The sequence below is a fragment of the Primulina tabacum genome, chromosome 9 (genome assembly GCF_025594145.1).
Source record: "Primulina tabacum isolate GXHZ01 chromosome 9, ASM2559414v2, whole genome shotgun sequence".
Classification (NCBI taxonomy): Eukaryota; Viridiplantae; Streptophyta; class Magnoliopsida; order Lamiales; family Gesneriaceae; genus Primulina; species Primulina tabacum.
In genome coordinates, this window is record NC_134558.1 from 8,943,009 (window position 1) to 8,963,702 (window position 20,694).

Below are 20,694 nucleotides of genomic sequence, written 5' to 3' on the forward strand. Positions count from 1 at the left end.
TCTTCATTTTAATCTGAAATTTGTAAGGGGTGAGTGTTTTGGGAAACACTCAGCAAGTGGGGGTCGATCGATTTCCAATGATACATATAGAACTTAATCTTTAAAACATTTCTTTAACAAACTTTCCAATTTTAATACTGTTAACTCATCATAACAGAAACGAAACAATTATGACACAGAGGTTATCATACGATTCAGAGCAGTTTAGAAACAGATCAGAACAATTCAGAACAGAACAGATCGGAACATACAGAACACTATTACTCATCTCATTTCCATGGTCAAATTGTCCCCAATATGTTAGTCCTCTAAGGAGTGAGGCCAAAACTCGGTTTTATACCCACCGATGGGGGTCAAACAGAAATGGTTTTATACCCACCATTGGGGAGCCAGACAGAATCACAATTCTCGTCCCATTTCAAATCAATTTGTAGCAGTGCAACATAATTCAGAAGTAACAGACAGAACTTTTCAGATTTTCAGATTTCAGAGTTTTCATACGGACACAGCGGAATCAACGAATTTCGAAGCATAAAAAAGAACACATAATCGATCGAAATTTAAAATAGAACAGATAGCAATTTTCGAAAATGAAGACACACATACATGCATGTCATGATATACATATTCAAGTTTTAAAATACAAACGAATATATATCAAAAGCCCACTTACTGTATTTGTAGATTTTTATACAACACGTCTTTTCAAAAATCGGGCAGCACTTCGGCGTAACTTTAACGAATGCTGTTGTTGATCGAGCAGCACTTCGACGCAAGGTTCTTGTACTGGACTGCACGAACTTCCCTTCTTTCTTCCTTGCTTGCTTGGCCGAAATTTTGGAGAGTGAGGGGAAGAGGGAGCCGAATTTTCTCAAGGCTTTTTGGTGCACTTTTCTATCACCCTTGAGTTGGTATTTATAGAAAAAAAAGACCTTCCACCTTGCCTTGGCCGGTTTTCTCCCCAAGAATAAATGAACTTCCTTGAGCTGAGGGTTTTAGCTTGTGAGCTGAGGGTTTCCTCTTCCGAGCGACGTACCCTCAATTCTCAAGGTTTTGCATTGCCTCGGCTTCTTTTTGAGCTACTTTCTGAGCTTTTAGAGGTGCTTTGCTTCGAAAAATCCGGGTTCTCACAGATGATTTTCAAGATTTGTGTCCATATAATTGACTTGTTCATTGATATTAATTTTAGGATTGTCATTTGAATCATCCAGCTGAGAGATATCATCAAAACACCGAAGCTCGCCAGAAATTCAGTTTGGCTAAACTCAGTTTCAGTTTTCTTCTTGCATTAATAACTTCAAACTTGAATAGATATGTTAAAAACACAATAACAACTTTTGTTAACATCAAAGTAAGGATTGCAAACATGAAATATTCCAACAAAATCTGACAAGAAGAGTGAAGACAAAAACAATAGGTAGTTGATAATGTTTATCAGATTTATCAGAAATTGTTGGAACAGTTTATTTCAGTTTATCAGTTTCGACAACTCAGTTTATCAAAATTCTTATTTCAGAAACTTAGTTTATCGGAATTGCTTTTCAGAATTTGTTCTTGCATAAATTGGATGTATTTCTTAATTTTGTCAAATACCAAAAAGACATAAATTATTGGAACAGAACTGTTATGTTTTGGAGTTAGCAAATAATTAAGGCAAAATTGATCTAAGCTAAACTGAACTCCAAAGCAAACAGAACTGATCTAAGCTAAAATAGTTTACATAAACTGGAATAGTCAAAGCAGAACTGACTCGAAACTAAATTGAAACGTATCTTAACAACTGAAACGTATCTTAACACTCTAATTAGTTTATCTGTTCTCATCATTCAGTCTCAATGACATCAGTTTACACCAAATGGAAAACTGATTTTTGGATAAGTTTTTTCGTACCTTACTGACACACGCAGAATCAACTGCATTACGGATGCCAGGAATGATGACCTGGAAAAAAATGCAGCAACGACTACATTATATGGAACATATCGTTTTTGAAGTTTGAGACCATTTCAATTCGGAATCTATAAATAGATATGCAGATCAGTTGAGCATAAATTACCAAGTTACCAAAATTATTAAGTTTCAAGAACACTTACCAAGTCTCAAAATTAAAGCAAAATTGCTCATACATCTCATACATTAAGACATAATTTACAAAATATTGTATCTGATCATTGAGTATCATTATGTGCTAGTAATTCTTTGTAATTCATTGTATTCGAGAATAGTTCATATACTATTTCTTCTATCAGTTGAATAGACTGGGAGTTTCAGTTTTGGTAGTGTTAAGTCTAAACTGAACTATGTTTTTACAAATTGCTTGTAAAGATCGAAATCTTCTTCTGTGAGCCTTTCCCAAAAAGAAAAAAAAGTGACATAAGAGCTTAAGTTTTTCGAACATGTATAAACAAACTTACGTACATTTTTCTTTCAGCCTATCATTCAGTTTACTCAGTCAACCCATTATTTGAAGTGTTCTAATTTGTTAGTTTGGCTTCTTTTCGTACATATTTTATTAGCCAACTGACATTGACAATCGAGAATATCAAGTTCAGTTTCAAACCACAGTGAGTTAATTTTGATAAATAAAAAATTTAAAAAATGTTTATTCAATCTCTTTTTAAATATTTCTCTCGATCATATCAATTTCACTTCAATAAAAAACCGAAGGGTAATTTTATATTTGTGAAAACATTAAAATATATCCAATTTGGTGGGAAACTCTGTGTCTCGCCGTGTATAACCCAATAAGGCTAGAGCCAAATTGCATGGATCTCGTATGAAATACACGTACAAAGAGAAAAATTTCTGGTGTATTATCTATGACATAAAATAGTCGTGTCTGAAGAACCTGTAACCGAAGCTGCTTCACCCCATTCTGCAAATCACCAATTTATCCAATTCACACCAAATGGGAAAACTTTAACAGTAGGCTGTCGAATTCGTCATTCGAGATAGTATGATTTTCAAGCTTCGCATGGAAATGAGGTCTTGCAATGGTCCAGCACTTTGCCGGAATCTTGCACGAAATCTGAGGAGGGTGGTGCCTTTGGTCAGGTTGGGGCTAGGGTATATACATATTGTTTGGTTAGTACTTAGTATCTGGCAGCATATAGTAGATCTTCAACTTTCAAATGAAGTGGCATTGCCTCCATAGACTAGTACTAGTTATTTGGTCGAAAAGAGAAGAGACAGTAGCTTCTGGTTCATTCTAGCAACTGAATATTTAGTCGAGATCGAGTAGATCCGATAAAAAAAATACTTTTCCTGTGAGACACGAGCCTTCTCGGTCTCAATCATGACCTTAAAGTGTATAATGCCCCATACTGAAGTTCAATCTATCGCTCACACCAAGATCATAAAAGTAAATTCCGAATTAATCACTGCAATATATGATATCAGGAGTACAATATGAATGAGTTCATAAAGATTGTTTTACTTGCACCAAATCACTAGAGACCTTTTTTTTATCGAAGTTATAAATTACGCATGCATGTGTAAGAAATAATGATCAAGATAAGCGAGTAAGAGGATATTTTCGAAGCATATGATCATAATTAACAACGTACACAGAGAGTAAACTTTATATAGTCCATGTTGATCTTTAAGAAGAGCCATACACAAATACAGAAAACAAAAACTTAATTCAATCCAATTCACATGATTACAAATAGCAGAAATTTCAGAGCTCACAAGTCATACACTTGCTTCCCAGTGAATTTGACCTCAATCTGGCTAGTGTTCTTCCCAATGGATCTCAGGTTCACCCCGACTCCACTACGACCGGGGTTCACCTTCTCCGGGTAGACCCCATCCTTCGGGTGCAAATACTGCACCTCACCGTTGGGGAACACCCGGTAAAACTGGTACTTGATCTTGTATTTGGATCTAAGTACTGTCCCCAACGCCAGGCACTGCTCCTTACGCGCAAGTTTCAGCAGGTTCGGACCCTGTCGCATGATGGCGGCGCCGCCAGTCGGCATTTCGAATATCTGTTCCTTGGGGGAATCCCAGGTGATGACGTAGAATTCCTCGACCTGGGCTTTGCGCAGGAGCCCACCGGTGCTTCCGCCGAAGATGGGAGACGGCGTGTTGGGATCAAGCGTTGGTGGCGTGAAGCCGGCGGGAGCTTCCTCTGCCATAGCCTTGATGGGACCGTTTGACACGGAGGAGGCGCCCTTCACAAGCTTGGGAATCGAAAATTGTGCGAGTGATTGTTTCCATGGCGCCGCCACGCGGTCGGTGGGTTTGGTGGCAGATAAGGTGGGAGTGAAGAGGGAGGTTTGGGTCGCCATAGCCATGTAGCTTGTTGGATTGAGAGAGGATTGTGATGGTAGGATAATCCGACGTTAGCTGTTGAAAATGGGCAGAATATTGATAAGAAATCAAAGAGAGTGTGGAGGGAGATTTGGGTATTGGATAAGGGGCTATCATGAGTCCAATTAGAATGTGTGATTTAGATACGCAAATTTGTCAGGCCATGTGTTTCTTCATATCAACCTATATCATATTACTCTGGTTAACTAGATAAATTAAAAAATAATAATTTTGATATTATTTTTCATTATTCGGACAAAATTAGATAACTGTCTCTAAAAATAATATATGTATATACTTATTAGATATTAGTACACCGACGCATGCGTTGTGTGCTTGTATAATATTTTTTATAATTCATTTGATTTATATTTAAATGACGATCAAAATATAATTATAAGAAATAATGATGGACTACAATGTAAATTTGATATATAAATTGAAAAATAAAAAAATAAAAAAGTAATCTCAATAAGAATTGAACCTATAAGCTAAACCCCAAGAAATAACGACTTTATCCATTGAACTACATATAACTTACATTACAATTTTAAAATTTTATTAATATATATAATTATTAAAACAGACCATGAAACCAAAGTTAGTTACTCTAAGTGTCTCAAACTTAATAAAATAGCATAGATTCATTGTATGATTTATCGATCGAGTAATTATTACATGATCCAAATGCAGTAGTGTAACCAACAACACATCATATATTACAGAAAACAATATGGACATTGTGCTCCACAATAAGAATAAAAAGAAAAAGTATTACAACATCATGCGGAAGATTAATATCCTTTATTCCCTCATTATGTGTAACGGACATTGAACTCTCTACAATCCCATATACTCGGCAAGCAATACGAGACTTCAAATTGAAATACTATTTGGAATCCCTCTCACGACAAGTCCACTCAGGCCATTATCCCCGGTCGTATTCGGATACAACAACGCATAAGGTATTTTAATCGGACCGGAACGATTCTTTAACGTTTTATCTTGGTTCCTTTCAATGATGTTCGCTTCGATCTTTTCCAACGAGTCCCCGAATCGCTCAAACGCATCCAAGGCTCCTTTATCTGCCGTCCATTTGAGGGTGTCTCTCTGCCCAAGATACACTTCATCTGTGGAATGCCTGGATAATATTTCTATCAGAGAGACGCCAAGAAGTGTTTGGAATTGTGCTGTTATGGTTTTCAAGAATACCCGGTCTGGGTTCGACTCGAGCTCCGCATACTCAGGTGTACCTGGTTTAGGCAAGAAACGCCGGCTTACAGTGGGGCGGTTCGGGAGGAAGCCAGCATATGGATACTGTCCAAAATTTACAGCAGCATGAAGAGCAGAGGCAATCCATATGATTGTCGTGCATGCTTGAATGAGTTCATCTTGTGTCTCCATTTTATACCACCAGGTCTCGTCTTTTAAGTCCCCATGTCCCTTTGTACGAATCTCATCCCACCATGCTCGAAGCTCGGTGTCATTTTGGATCTTATCATCTGTGGGATAATAGAAACGACAGTATTCTTTGACCCATGCCTCAATTGCAAACCAGATTTCTAAGCCATCAACAGCAAATGGATAATCCTCAATAAGAAGCTTTAGTCCGTTCGGTTGGCTTGAATCTTTAACGGCAATTCCTCTGCAATGAAGCAAATAAGATTAAATATTAGCGTTGATTTAGTTCAACATGTCGAATAGAGCACTAGGTATTGTACTAAAAAGATATAAATCAAATAAAGTTAAAACTTTTTCGATACAACCTTTTGAGGAGATCTCGAGGGAGTGCTTGCTCGGTGAAGTTCCAGTTTTTATAAATCTTAGAAGACATTTCGAGAGCGTATCTTCCGGGGTAGACGGTTCTTTCGAGTACCCCATCTGCGTTGATGAGAAATTGTCGAGCAAAGGCGTTTATATGCATTGTATCACGAAAATGAGGCGTCAGAAGCTTGTATATCGGGTGAAGCAAACTCAGCTGTCTGGTCGTTGCTATTATGAATGGCTCAATCACAGCATGTGTGTTCAACCTGCATTAACAAATCCGACATCATTTTGACACGTTGAGGTAACACACAAAAATTCTTTAAATCATACCAAATCTAACAGGTTTTGCTCATTCACGTACATCACAAAATACAACAAACTCATTCTCGAAATTAATCAAACTTTATGCAGTGTATCCTGTCGAGCACCATATGATATAAGGTTGCATATGGAAAATCAATTTGTTCGTTTGTCGATAGATTTCAAATCCCAACTAATTATTTTTGGAGTGGATTTCAAATCATCCCAAGGGGTATACATTTTAAATCATCCTTTCAAATACCCCTCATATCCAAAATCCTCCTCCGATCTAAACGCAGCCTAAGGAAAACTGCTAGAGATCGTCTTCGAAAGAATTGTTGTAACAATGGAAACTCAGATTTTTAAACCGATCAACAACCCGGGAAACACACTAGGATCAAAATGCCTATATGGCTGCCTCATACTATGGCATTGTTATCCAAGACTCTTTTGCAACAAATGTAAGTATATATACCAGTGGCATACGAGCTGATGGTAGCCTGAATCGTTAACTGCAGCATAAGCCTTGGCCAATTGCCAAAATGACTTCTGAATTCCATCCTCATCACTTGGAGTAAACACCAGACTTTCAGCCCCATGCTCGTCTCCATCTTCGTGTGGCAAACTCAGTTCAATGGCCAGTGGCCTCAGTGTGCCATCGTCTTTAAGCAAAAGAACGGTTCGAGTAGCATATGTCTTTGTAGCGGTTGTATTGATCCTTCGAAGATATGTCATCAGGGCATCATGATGATCTAGTATGAAAAGCTTATTATTCGCCAAGGCCTGCATTCAAAAATGGATAACTGATAAGAATGACCTGTTTGGAGCAAAAATACAGAAAATGTTACACAGGAAAGGAAGATATACTTCTTCTACGGTGAGCCCGTCCATGTTCTTTTCAACGTGATCTCGAGTTATCTTACTGTTTTGATCACCATATAAGGCGGAGTCTAGCTTGCTAGTAGGTGGAAACTCCTGTGATTTTAAAATTTGGCAGCTGAAAATAAATGCCTGACCCTAAAGAAACTAGATTTACATACAAATGACAATTAGTATGTTCCTTCTACCGTGAGGAGCTTGATGAGAACAGGGTTCACTCCGGCTAGCATCTCTCTTCCGAATTCTTCATCCGTTCTCCAAGCCGTTTTATCCTCTACATTTATATAAGAATTCCCACATTACAACATTGTTAAAAATTAAAAAACGCCGTTTTCTTGTGAAAATTGATGAGAATTTTACCTTTGATCACGTCAGGGACAGGGAGTTTAAGGAAACGTTCCCCATCTGAACGAAGAAGTTCCCTGAACAACTCCCAGGGAACACATTCCCTGATTTTGCTTAATGAATGACCAGCCGGAAGCTCAATCCCGCCTTCGTATAAGTTGTAAACGTCTTCTAACGTATCAAACTCGTTAATAGTTTTATCAAATATAGCTTTCACCTCAGGGACTATAACCTGACCCAGAGACTTGACCGCATAGCCGATGAAATCGGAGAATTTCACGTGGCTGAACTGCTCGTCTCGTGGGACGTAAATATTCAAATTCAGGAGAAACAATCTGCTTTCTGAATTGGTATCTGGAAACACAATACAACTTACTTAAGTTCAAGATCATAGTTATCAGTAAAAACTGAGAAAAAATTGCATAAATTTTTAAAAAATCACCTTTCTTATTCGGGCGACGCCCTGTGCGTCCCCTACGGGGATACGGTTTGTCGGTCGATCCACCGAGCACAGGGCGGGCCGAATCTTTTCCTTTTTCGGGGAATCCCAAATCGTTGTAATAAGCATAGTCGTAAACTCTGTCCCATTCCTTTAACTGACCCGACCCGTTCCCGCGGAGATTTATCAGCTCTTCTTCTCTAAATAAACGCAACGGGTCGGGTGTATCACTTGGCAGATAAGTCTGTTAACACAAGAAAAAGATCACTTTTTTTTTCAATTCAAAATCCCATTTCTGGCAACATTTGAAACCTGGAAAGTACCTGGTTCGAAAAGAAGACGCGATCATACTTGTAACGATGTACAGGAAAAACCCAAGAATTACAGACAAAATGGACTGGACCATAACCCGGAACATCGTCTAGAGTGACACTCCTCAGGTAAAATTCGCTGTGGTGATGGTTTCGCATAATGAAAGCGCCTGGAACTCCATCGGATTCGTCCCAGCTAAATGTCACGTTGAATTCTGCGTCATTTTTAGCAGAAACCGAAGTTATTTTTGTTACCCAGTTGTCCAGGTATGCTACTTTTCCCAGTTTCCCTCTTTTCCCATCAGCTGCAAGATTTGAATCAAAAGTTCGTTCAGATAAAAAAAATTTGCTAAAACCCTACAAAAACAGAGTACCAGTACTTGAAAGAAAAAGGGCTTCAAAACAGCCGACCTTTCCTGATTTACAAGATGAAGTTAAAAAATTTACCCGGATCAAATTTTTCAGCGCTGATAAGCTGCAAAGAGACGCCTTTCCCGAACACTTCATAGAATCGATCGAGGATAGAAGACCCAACATCAGTTACATCTAAGACATTCTTCTTCATCAAAACAACACCTGGCCCGAATTTTCGTCTCCTCGTTCTTGGGTGCATCCTTAATCTTCCCGCACACCGTTCCCAGCAGCTTCTCCAACATCTCTGAAGAATGGCAAGGCAGAATAACACCCATTTTTAGGATTAAAAATAAATATGCTCTAGAAATAAATCAATCAAGAAAACTACTAAAATGTAATGAGATTTCATGTCGACGGGGGTGGGGTTTAATAGAAGCAGAATTGCTACCAAATGGGACCAAAACTCACATTATTTTCACTCTCTTTCAAATTTGTTTTGATTATTTAAAATTTTCTAAATGTTTTTGAGCTCTTTATTTTTAGTGTGCCATGTTGTTATATACATCGAACATATTTTATAAGTATAAGATTTGCATTTAATTTATACAAGAATCCATTTTGAATTATGTTAGTTTAGAACGGAATTGTGCGTTTTGAGTTGTGTTGAATGTCGATACATGAATGGAGAAAAAAGGTGTACAAGAAGCCACAAGGATGCAAGAAGGGCAGAGGCTCGCGTGCTAAAGCGCGAGAATACGTGTAGCCGCGTGAGCATATGTGCAGCAGAACGCGAGAAAGGCGCGCGCGGCCGTGCCAGAACACACGCAGCCACGCGCGCAGAAGTTAGGTAGACGAGCAGAGTGCGCGGCCGCGCGCGCATCACGAACGCACACACTCCAGAAGCTTGCGCGCAGTAGCGCCGGTTCACTCGCATCTGCGCGTAAGAGGCGTGCAGACTCCGATTTTCAGCGGCCACGCGAGGATAAAATGAAAAATCTAGGTCACAAAAAGGACACAACCGTTTTTGGAGAAAAGCCAATGAGAGACGAGAACACACGCACGAGACGAAGAATCGGAGCGCAAAGATCGATCACGAAGATGAAGAACGACGAATTTGGGGACAGAGACGCCATTTTTTTATTTGTTATCTGATTCTTTCACCTTTATTTTCCTGTGTTATGATGTCTAAAATGTCGAACATGCTTTGTTTTTGTTTAGATTTCGTTATGATCTAACCTTTCCATATTAGAGGATGACGTAGCTTTGTTGATGCGATAATTTGACTCGGTTGTTTATGTCATTGAATTCATTTTAGTTTAATTGTGTTTGTTTTTATTCGACTTCAGTTTACTGGCCATAGATTGTTTGTTGTCTTATTAATTCTTAAACTCGGGAGAGGGACTAGGATTATAGATCATTAGAAATACATCGTTGAATGTTTATATCGTTCAGAAGACGTATAACTTTAGCGAGACCTAGGTAAGATCATCGTTTGCATATATCAATTAAACTTAGATTATTATTAGAAATGTTTGGATCGAAGTTTGAATGATACAATTTATTCATCACTTGAGAAAGGGGGAATAAAATAATTAAGTGTTCTTGGACATTAAATAATTGGAATTCATGAATATAAATTCAATCGAGAATAATTATCGTGGAAACTTAGTGAAATCACTCATCTAGATATTTTCACTCATTGATATTTCTTTATTCGGTGATTGGATTACTAGTTAGTTGCAATTAATTCATGTTAAATACACCAAACTTCTTATTGATTCTTCTAAATAAAGTCGTGAATATTTTAATACAAGCACTGATATATTTTTATTTATACACTCCTCATTGGAACGATACTTTACTTTCATATATTAAAACATGACAACCGTGCACTTGCAAGCGGAAAATACGCAACAAGTTTTTGGCGCCATTGCCGGGGACTGTCAAATTTAAATTTATATCAGTATTGTTACCAATTTTTGTTTATTTAATTCAGAGTTTTTTTTACTTTATTTTATAATCACTGATTTGTTAAGTTTCTCTATTTGACAGTGCATGCGAAGATCGCAAAGTCTTGACTTGCTTATATTTGATCCTGAGATCAAAAGAACTGCACGGAGAATAAGAAAATCAAGAAGAGAAGAGATTCAAGCAATGATTGAAAATAAAGACGTGCGAGACGTAATCCACCAGAAGCTATACCTATCAGAGATTTCGCCTAATGATCAACAATCATTATTCTGGCATTGCTCGAGGGACCATAAATGCAAACAATTTCGAGTTGAAGCCTGCTCTGATAAATATGATTCAGCAGAACCAGTTTGCTGGAACTGCCACTTCAGATCCTCACGTGCACTTGAGAACTTTCCTGGAGATTATTGACACGGAAAAATTAATAATGTTCTTTATGATATTATTAGACTTCGTTTGTTTCCGTTTTCTCTCAGGGACCAAGCAAGAGGATGGCTCCAATTGCTTCCCATGTGGAGCATCACGACATGACAGGAGTTGGCAACGAAGTTCCTTGCTAAATATTTTCCCCCTGCGAATTATGCACAGTTAAAGTTCGAGATCAGCACTTTTAGGCAGACCGAATTTGAGCAATTGTATTAGGCATGGGAAAGATACAAGGATTTGTTGAGAAAGTTCCCGAACCATGGTTTCGAAGACTGGGTACAAATCGAATTATTCTACAATGATCTGAATGGGCAAACAAGATGAACTGTGGATGCAGCGGCTGGTGGCATGATCTTTGCCAAATCTCCTGATCGAGCCTATGACTTGCTTGAGCAGATGACTATTAATAGTTACCAGTAGCCGTCTAGGTCTGGAGTCAAGAAGGTATTTGGATTTTATGCTGTGGATCCTATTATGTCACTCACTGCGCAAGTATCTGCACTGACTACATAGATAGTTACTATGAATAAGGTGAGCACGTCAGAGAGTGAAGGTGCAACGATTTTTTTTGAAGAACCGCATCTTTCTGAAGAAGATCGGTACATCAACAACAGGAATTTTGGTGGCTATGGAGGATATCGAGGTAACCCTCCCCCTAATACTTATCATCCTGGTTTGAGAAATCACGAGAATTTTTCATATGAAAATAATAATAACGTGTTGAATCCTCTACCAGGATTCAATGCATCAAATGGGGAAGGAAAGCCTTCGTTTGAGGATTTGGTAGGGACGTTTTTTGTTGAATCTGGTAAAAAGATGGCGAGGACTGAGTCTCATCTTGACTGTATGGAGACTCGCATAGGAAATATGGGTGCCATGATGAAATCCTTGGAGACACAAATTGGACACTTGGCCAATGCATTAAAAGATCAAAACATGGGTCAATTTCCTAGAAACACTGAAGTTAATACAAAAGAGCAGTGCAAGGCAGTCACCTTTGTAAGGTCTCAAAAATTTGAAAAGGGATTCAACAAAAGATAATGACAACTTGGTATCATCTAATGTCATTTAAAAGGGGTATTCAAGAGTTGTTTTGACTCCATAATTAACAGCCATTTTAAGGCTAATGAAGGCCTTAAAAGAGGGCTATAATGGCCTTGAATGACAGCTTTTTCATCTCACCTCCATGAGCCTATAAATACCCTGCAAGATGACCAAAAAAGAAAAAACAAAAACATCCTCAAACATTCTGAAAGTTTCAGCAGAAAGTTAGCCATATTTTCGAACTCCCTAGCTACTATTCTCAAGCCTCGATTTACCTCCGTCCTACCCACATTTTGTCGCTAAAGTTGCTGCTCAAAGTACTGCCACTTTCCGAAATCTCTTCAACTTGTTCGAAACTCCAGCAACATGCCTCAGATTTGTAGCAATCAAGTCTTGTATGAGTTCAAGCAGAACCATGGACCAAGTGGCACCAGCCTCTGTCTCGACTCTCAACCATCCTTTCTAGACCCTATTGGACCAGCCTAGACCATCCCAACCAAGCCACGAGCCGCCCCCTCCGCGATCGCACCTAGCATGCATGGGAAGAGTCCATGCGGTTGTGGACTCTTCCCTACGGCAGCCCTTGAGTCCTAGACATGCTAGGACTCTTCGTAGCCCTTAGTCACGTCTAGCACGACCCCTTGCCCAAGCCCAGGTCGAGCCGCATGCCACCTTCCCTTAGCCAAAACCTACATACACATGTCCCATGAAAACCCGAGCCTCTAACCATCAGCCATGCACGGCCCCTTCTAGCTCTTGTCAAGCCCTCGTCTCGTTCCTAAAAAGAACTTTTTCAATCCCATAAACGTCCTATGTTGGCAGCGTACTCGGAAATCATAACACGTTCATATACACGTAAAAATCTTCAAAACTTTAAAAATAATCGTCAAAACGATAAGCAATTTGAACTACAATAGTTTTCATACAAAAATAAACAAAACATGCATAATATAGATTGAATGATGTGTCAAAAGAATCTAGAAACGTGCCTTTATGTTTTAGAACGCTCGAATATACGATCGTCGGCGTGGAGTGCGAAGAAGGACGAACGGGCGACAGAGACTCCTTGTTTTCTTCCCTATGAATTTTTGAACTTGTGTGTGTGTGTGTGTTTTTGGCTGTTAGGGGGTACCAAAAAACTTAGGATTTCTTTTTTACAGATTTTAATTTGCATGTTAATGGGCTTAGGTTTTGGATCTTTGAGTTTAGGAGCAATTGAGCCTACTAATCCTAGGTAAATTAGGCTCAATAACACTTATTTAATTAAAGAATAAAATTTTATAAAAATTAGTTTTTAAAAATAATAATTTTACTCTTGTAAAAGTCCCTCATTTGCCCAAAACTGGCTCCCGTATAGAATCAAACTCATCTCGTAAAATAATTTGAGCTCTACCATTTTTAGAAAAAATTAATCATATTAATAAGCCTTGAAAATATATATTGAAAATATTTATTTTATCTTGGTCATTACCGATCTTCTTTCCTCTGCCTATTATCGAACATTCGGATAATATCTTTGATTTTCATGAAATCATGTCATCTAATTATTAATCATGCAAATCGGACTTTTAATCATATAACATGCATCATGTAAGCAATTAAAACCAATTAAATAAAACAATTAAACAATTTAGTTCATTTGCATACATATGGTTCACGTAGGTTGGCTTATGGATGCTACACTTTCTCTCGCTGGTTTGTGAGAAAGTGTCCAAGTTATTGAGGGAGGTTCAGACTTTGTTGTGTTTATCTTCAGATCTACTACCTTGAGATATGCAAAAGACTCTGCAAGGTTTTGAAGATATTATAGACCAATCATTTCTATAGATTTCATCAGCTTAATTTATTTTATGAGACAGTTTTAATTATATTGATCATTTTTTCTTCTCCAGTTAAAGGATTTGGCATTATCTTGATCGTCCAACTTTGCTGTAATAAGGGTTCAGTACCAAAGGTTTTGGTAACCTTCCTTTCGAGATCATTTTACTAAAATTTGGTTGTTGTTCCATAGTTTGAATTCTTGTTTGAACATCATTTAAAGTTCAAAGAATTTATTTTTGTTTCTCAAGGATTGCCTATATTTTACATTATTCCAAAGTATTGGAATTAGTTCCATAAATAATTAATCTCAAACATATGTTCAGATCCATAATTTTTTTAGAAAAATCACCTCCTCAAATATTTAGTTACATTATAGTAATAACATTATATGTTTGAAATGTATTGACCCAGAGGAGGACCGCGCGGCACTATCTACTTGGTGCCTCTAGACCGAGTATGTTGAGATCTTTTGTGATCCATGTTTCTTGACTACCCTGGTATCTTATCATAACATGTGGATGTCATATAGGTTTGTATACTCATGCTTTTGTTCTGAGCTTTCTTATCGCTCACGTCCACGGTTTTATTATCTTGGACACCCCATTTCCACGGGGCATGCCTCAGGTTGGATGGCTCAGGAGAAGGAGGAGGACGTTGAGTAGCCGGTTGATTTAGTTTATCAGTACTGTGTTGATTCGATATGGTTGTACTGTATATTTTGATTTGAATTATTCTTGACTTCGATTGGGTTGTATAACTATTGTTTATTGACCGTTTCCACAATTATCTCTGATTATTATTATTTATGTTAATTGCATGCTTAGCTCTTGTTTAGTAGTTGATTCTGGAACTGGTCACTACATTTATGGTATCAGAGCATGCATATGATTTTGGGATATAGATTCTGTTTTGGGATTTCCGTTGACCATTTGACCATTTTCCTCCATTCTGTCTTGTAGCGATGGCTGACCACCTTGGTGATGAGAGTAGTCACGGCAATGTAGGTCGTTGGGGTGACCAGGATATCCGTAGGAGTCATCGTGATCATCGTCATCGTCATCGTCGAGATGGCCCTAGGAGTTTTGAGATGCACCATTTCATTCAGATGGGGCCTAAGCCTTTAGTCAGTGGTGAGACTCCCGATGTTGCGGAGGATTCGTTAGAGTGCATGAAGATTTGTTTTCGTGCATTCCAGTTGACCGAGGAGCAGTAGATGGAGACCCTTGGTTTTCTTCTCGAGGGGCATGCGCGCAAGTGGTGGCGATCGAATTCTACGCTGATAGTCTAATCTCGTGGTAAGGTGACTTGGGCCGACTTCCGTGTAGCTCTCATGCAGCTATATTTTCCTCCAGCCCTTCGTTAGGCAAAGACGATTGAACTTCTGACTCTTAAGAAACGGAAGTAGGTCTATTGACGAGTATCAGTAGAAGTTCTTCAAGTTGTTGCCCTTTGCTCCTCATATTAGTGGCAGTTCCGAGGCCAAGTATGTTTTTTCACGGCCTTAACCAGGAGATCTTTGATCGAGTCACCGTCTGCGATGATCCTACTTCTTAGGAGGGGTTAGTGAACCGGTGTCACCAGGCAGAGATCAGTATGCAGCGTGGTAGGTCTATTCTGTCTTCTCGACTTTCCGAGTACTTTGAGCCCTCGATCTTAGTCTTTCAAGAAGTCTGGTTCTTCTTCTTCTGGATCTGGATCTCGATCTAGCGGTGTTTTTTGCTTTGGTAAGAAGAAGGTTTCTTGTGTGCATTGTGGGAGGAACCATCCATCTGAGCAATGCCGAACAGCCGCATGAGCTTGTTTTCAATGCGGAGAGATGGGTCATCTTAAGAAGAATTTTCCTCAGTTGCAAGGTGGAGCAGGATCTGGTTCTAGATCTCAGACGACTGTTCAGCAGAGGACACAGGGTCAGGAAGTGGGCGGTTCGAATCTTCGACCTCGTGCCCAGGGTCAGGTATTTACGCTGAACCAGGATCAGGCTGCAGATGAGATATGGAGAGTCACAGCAGGTACTTTTCGTTTATGCGGTATTCCTGCTTTTGTTCTTATTGATATCGGAGCATCACATTCATTCATATGTGCATGATTTGTTAAGCGTCATAAGCTACTGTATGTTTCTCTAGACGTCATTCTTTCTAATTCTACTCCAATGGGTCATTTGGTGTTAGCGAAGCGACTGATGATGGGTTGTCCTTTAGATTTTGAGGGTAATAAGTTGACTGCGAATCTTTTGATCTTAGAGATGGAAGAATTTGATTGTATTATGGGTATAGATCTGTTGACAACCTACCGAGCTACTGTGGATTGTTACCAGAAGCTTGTTCAGTTTCGTACGACTGAGAGCTCTAGTTGGTTTTTCTATGGTGAGGGAGCGCGACCTCCGATGCCAGTGGTATCCACTCTGAAAGCCTGTCGTGCTTTAGATTCGGGCAGGGAAGGCTACCTCATCTATGCGATTGATTCGTCCGCAGGTAGTGTTGATATAAATGATCTTCTAGTGGTTTGTGAATTCCTGATGTTTTTCCAGATGAGATTCTCGATTTTCCTCTGATTAGAGAGGTGGAATTTGGCATGAAGTTAGTGTCAGGGACTGCACCGATTTCTCGTGCACCCTATCGTCTGGATCCGTCTGGGATGAGGGAATTGAAGCAGCAGTTGCAGGATCTTCTTGATAAAGGTTATATTCGCCCGAGTGTTTTACCTTGGGGAGCTCCAGTCTTGTTTGTCAAGAAGAAGGATGGATCTATGCGACTGCTTATTGATTATCGCCAACTGAATCGTGTGACGATCAAAAACAAGTATTTGTTACCTCGTATTGATGACTTGTTCGATCAGCTTTAGGGTACTTCTGTGTACATCAAGATTGACTTGCGATCTGGTTATCATCAAATGAGAGTCAGAGATGTTGATATTTCCAAGACTGCATTCCGTACTATATATGGACATTACGAGTTTCTAGTGATGCCATTCGGATTGACGAATGCACCAGTGGTGTTCATGGATCTGATGAATCGAGTCTTTCAAGATTATCTAGATCATTTTGTTGTGGTTTTCATCGAAGATATCTTGATTTATTCTCATAGTGTGGAGGAGCATGCCCAGCACTTGAGGATTGTGTTGCACATTCTTTGTTAGAAGCAATTTTATGCTAAGTTGGGTAAGTGCGAGTTCTGGATTAATAGTGTAGTATTCATTGGTCATGTGATTTCCAAGGAGTTTCTGTGGATCCTAGCAAGATTGAGGCAGTGCTAAATTGGTCACGTCCGACGACAGTGGCCGAGAACCATTGTTTTTGGGTCTGCCAGGGTATTATCATCGATTCATCATGAATATTTCTCAGGTAGCTAGACCATTGACGCAGCTTACTCGGAAGGATGTTCCATCTGAGTGGTCATCTGAGTGCGAAGATAGTTTCAAAGAGCTTCGCCGACTTCTGACTTCTGCACCTGTTTTGGCGTTACAGTCAGGATCTGATGGTTTAAGTGTCTACATCGATTCCTCTTTGCAGAGCTTAGGGTGTGTGTTGACGCATAATGGTCATTTCATCGCTTATGCTTCCAAACAATTGAAATCTCACAAGGAGAATTATCCTGTTCATGATTTGGAGTTGGAAGATATTGTGTTTACGCTGAAGATCTGGCGTCATTATTTGTACGGTGTTTAGTTTGAAATCTTTACTGACCATAAGAGTCTGAAGTATCTATTCACCTAGGCTGAGTTGAACAGGAGACAACGTCATTGAATGAATCTACTTAAGGATTATGACTGTGTGATCAAGTACCATCCAGGTTCTGCGAATCTCATAGCTGATGCTCTAGTCGCAAGGTGAGAGTTTCTGCACTTCAGACCAGTGCTATGTCTAGTGCTGTCCAGAATTGTTGTTCGTTGGGGTTTAAATTCAAGAATCAAAAGGGTATGGAGAGTATTAGTGTTGCCACCATTTTATCTGAGCCATCTTTGTTCACTCGAATTCGAGATGCTCAGATGTCTGATCTCAAGACTCATAGACTAGCTCGGTTAGCTGATGGAGATAGCGGTTTCCACTATCAGTCTGATGGTCTTCTGTGTTTGTCTAGTCGGGTTGTAGTACTAGAGGATGACACTTTGAGGAAAAAGATCTTATCTCAGGCTCATCGCAACAAGCTGAGTGTTCATCCGGGAAGCAACAAGATGTATAAAGACTTGAGGACGCGATTTTGGTGGAAAGGGATGAAGCGCAGCGTGTATTGGTTTGTCTTCAAGTGTCTAGTTTGTCAGCAGGTTAAGGAAGAGCACCGTCGACCTGGAGGATTATTGTTGAATATACCTATTCCTGAGGAAGTAATGCTATTTGGGTAGCCGGTGGATCGACTCACCAAGTCTGCTCATTTTCTACCATATAACCATGATTTCACTTTCGATCGTATGGCTCAATTGTACATTCAAGAGATTGTACGTTTTCATGGAGTGCCAGTCAGTATTGTTAGTGACAGAGATCCTCGTTTTACCTCATGGTTTTGGGGTAATTTCCAGTCAGCATTGGGTACTTCACTGAGTCTGAGTACTGCTTATCATCTAGAGACTGACGGTCAGTCAGGGAGGACTATCCGTATGGTTGAGCATATGTTTCATGCCTGTGTTATGGATTTCGGAACGGTTGGCAGGATCATTTGCCTTCGATTGAGTTCGTGTACAACAACAGCTATCTTCGTAGTATTGGTATGGCACCATTTGAGGCGTTGTCGTACTCCATTATTCTGGGACGAAGTTCGGGAACGATATGTTGAGGGACCAGAGTTTGTCTAGCAGGCTATTGATAAGGTTGCAGTAATCAAGAAGCGGATTAAGACTGCACAGGATCGACATGCTAGTTATGCGAATACCAAGTTGTTGAGAACTAAATTCCGGCGTTTGACAAAATATGAATCAACTGAAAATACGAACCAACTGAAAATACGAACCAACTGATCGGGTAAACTGAACTCAGCAACTGGACTTAACAACTGAAATCAGCTGATCTAATAAAGAAGACTGATCAGTTGGAAACTGATCAGTTGATATATTGAGCCGTATGCTTAGCACCCTTCAACTGATCAGTTGATATATTCAGCCGTATGCTAAGCACCCTTCAACTGAACATGTCTCGGCAAAGAACATTCAACCGTCAAGAGACATAGAAGATTGCAACGCCGCACTTCAATCAATACAGCTTAGAAAAACGCATTTCGGCGAAAGCAATTAAGACGCCGCATCACAATAAATGAAGCAAACAATGTCCAAGGAATAATCAAGTAGAAATCAACGGATACAAAGATTCAAATTCATCTCAAGTTACCGTTGGAGAAAAGAAGCTTATAAATATGACAGAAAAACAGCTGAAGAAAAGGGGGATTCAACTCTATTGAAAAGCTTGCTGTCACTCTGTCAAAATCTTAGCTCACTCTTACTTGATATATTCGTAGCAGTTAAGGCTACAATTTGAGCTCACTAGCAAGTTGTAATAATCGTTGAATTCGATAGTGCTAAGATCAGTTACGCACTGAGAACATTCTGTTAAACTAAGAGTTTCAATTTTTGGCAGTGATAAGTCCAAACTGAAGTGGGTCAGTACAATTCTTGTATTTGATCAAAGTTTTTTAGTGGATATCCTATCCTTGAGATAGAAGGGGTGACGTAGGAGTAATTCAATTCTCCGAACATCCAGAAACAACCCTTGCCTACTTTTCAGTTTCGTATTCTATCTTTCAGTCAGTTATTTTCCGCAACTACTTTAGTTTAACTGATTGACATTGACCAACAAGATTCCGAGAATCAGTTTGTCACCAAACTGAACTCAAAACTAGAAAAGACCAGTTTTAACTGTGAGTGTTTATTCAACCTCCCCCCCCTTCTTAACACTCTTGATACGTTAATCGATCCTATCAAGTGGTATCAGAGCGGTTGAATCTTGTTCTTGAATACTTTTGATTTAAAAACTTGCCAACATGACTTCATTCAACGAAATTCCCATGTTCTCCAGAGAAGAATTTGATGATTGGAAATCAGAATGCAGGCTCATTTGGCTGCACAAGATGATGACATGTGGTATGTCATAACTGATGGACCCATGAAGATTCTAAAAACAAATACAGCAGTTGTCATTACAGAAGGAGCACCACAAAGAATAGAAAAGCCCAGAGATGAATGGACAACTAAAGATAAAAGAAAAGCAAATCTTGATAATGTGGCTAAAGACATTCTGTACAAAACGCTGGACAAAGTAACCTTCAGCAAAATAAAAATGTTTAAGACAGCCAAAGAAATTTGGGAAAAGCTGATCCAACTGTGTGAAGGAAATGATCAAACCAAAGAAACTTAACTTTCTGTTGCAGTGCAAAAGTTTGATAACATCAAAATGAAAGCAGGAGAATCGATGCACGAGTATGATGAAAGAGTAAGCAGTATCATCAATGAGCTAAATGCACTTGAAAAAGTGTATACCAACAAAGAGATTGCACTAAAGGTAATAAGAGGTCTTCCCAAGGAATGGGATGTCAAGACCATGACAATGAGGGAGTCCAAAGATCTGAACCAAATCGAACTTCATGATCTGTTTGCTGATTTAAAGGCCTATGAATTTGAGCTGCTGACCAGAGAAGGAGAATCATCTACCTCTGCAGCCACAACTGCTCTAGCTACTGTCAGAACTGAACCAATCAGTCCAGTCGAAAAATCTGCTGATCAGTTGAGTAATGATGCTATGTC

The 20,694-nt window shown here is 39.2% G+C and overlaps 2 protein-coding genes across 2 annotated transcripts; both read right to left on the minus strand.

The window, feature by feature from the left end:
* Positions 1 to 3,574: 3,574 nt before the first annotated feature.
* On the minus strand, positions 3,575 to 4,408 carry LOC142504594 (photosystem I reaction center subunit II, chloroplastic-like). The gene has a single exon (XM_075617457.1). The coding sequence runs from the start codon at positions 4,296 to 4,298 to the stop codon at positions 3,687 to 3,689; it is 612 nt and encodes a 203-aa protein (XP_075473572.1). The 5' UTR covers positions 4,299 to 4,408; the 3' UTR covers positions 3,575 to 3,686.
* A 604-nt stretch (positions 4,409 to 5,012) lies between these two features.
* LOC142504595 (linoleate 9S-lipoxygenase 5-like) lies at positions 5,013 to 9,097 on the minus strand. The gene is given in 10 exon segments (XM_075617458.1): positions 5,013 to 5,959; positions 6,081 to 6,344; positions 6,857 to 7,164; positions 7,249 to 7,356; positions 7,449 to 7,534; positions 7,621 to 7,959; positions 8,048 to 8,288; positions 8,368 to 8,660; positions 8,803 to 8,932; positions 8,934 to 9,097. Coding segments are annotated over 10 exon segments (2,649 nt in total). The 5' UTR covers positions 9,045 to 9,097; the 3' UTR covers positions 5,013 to 5,190.
* Between the last annotated feature and the right edge of the window lie 11,597 nt (positions 9,098 to 20,694).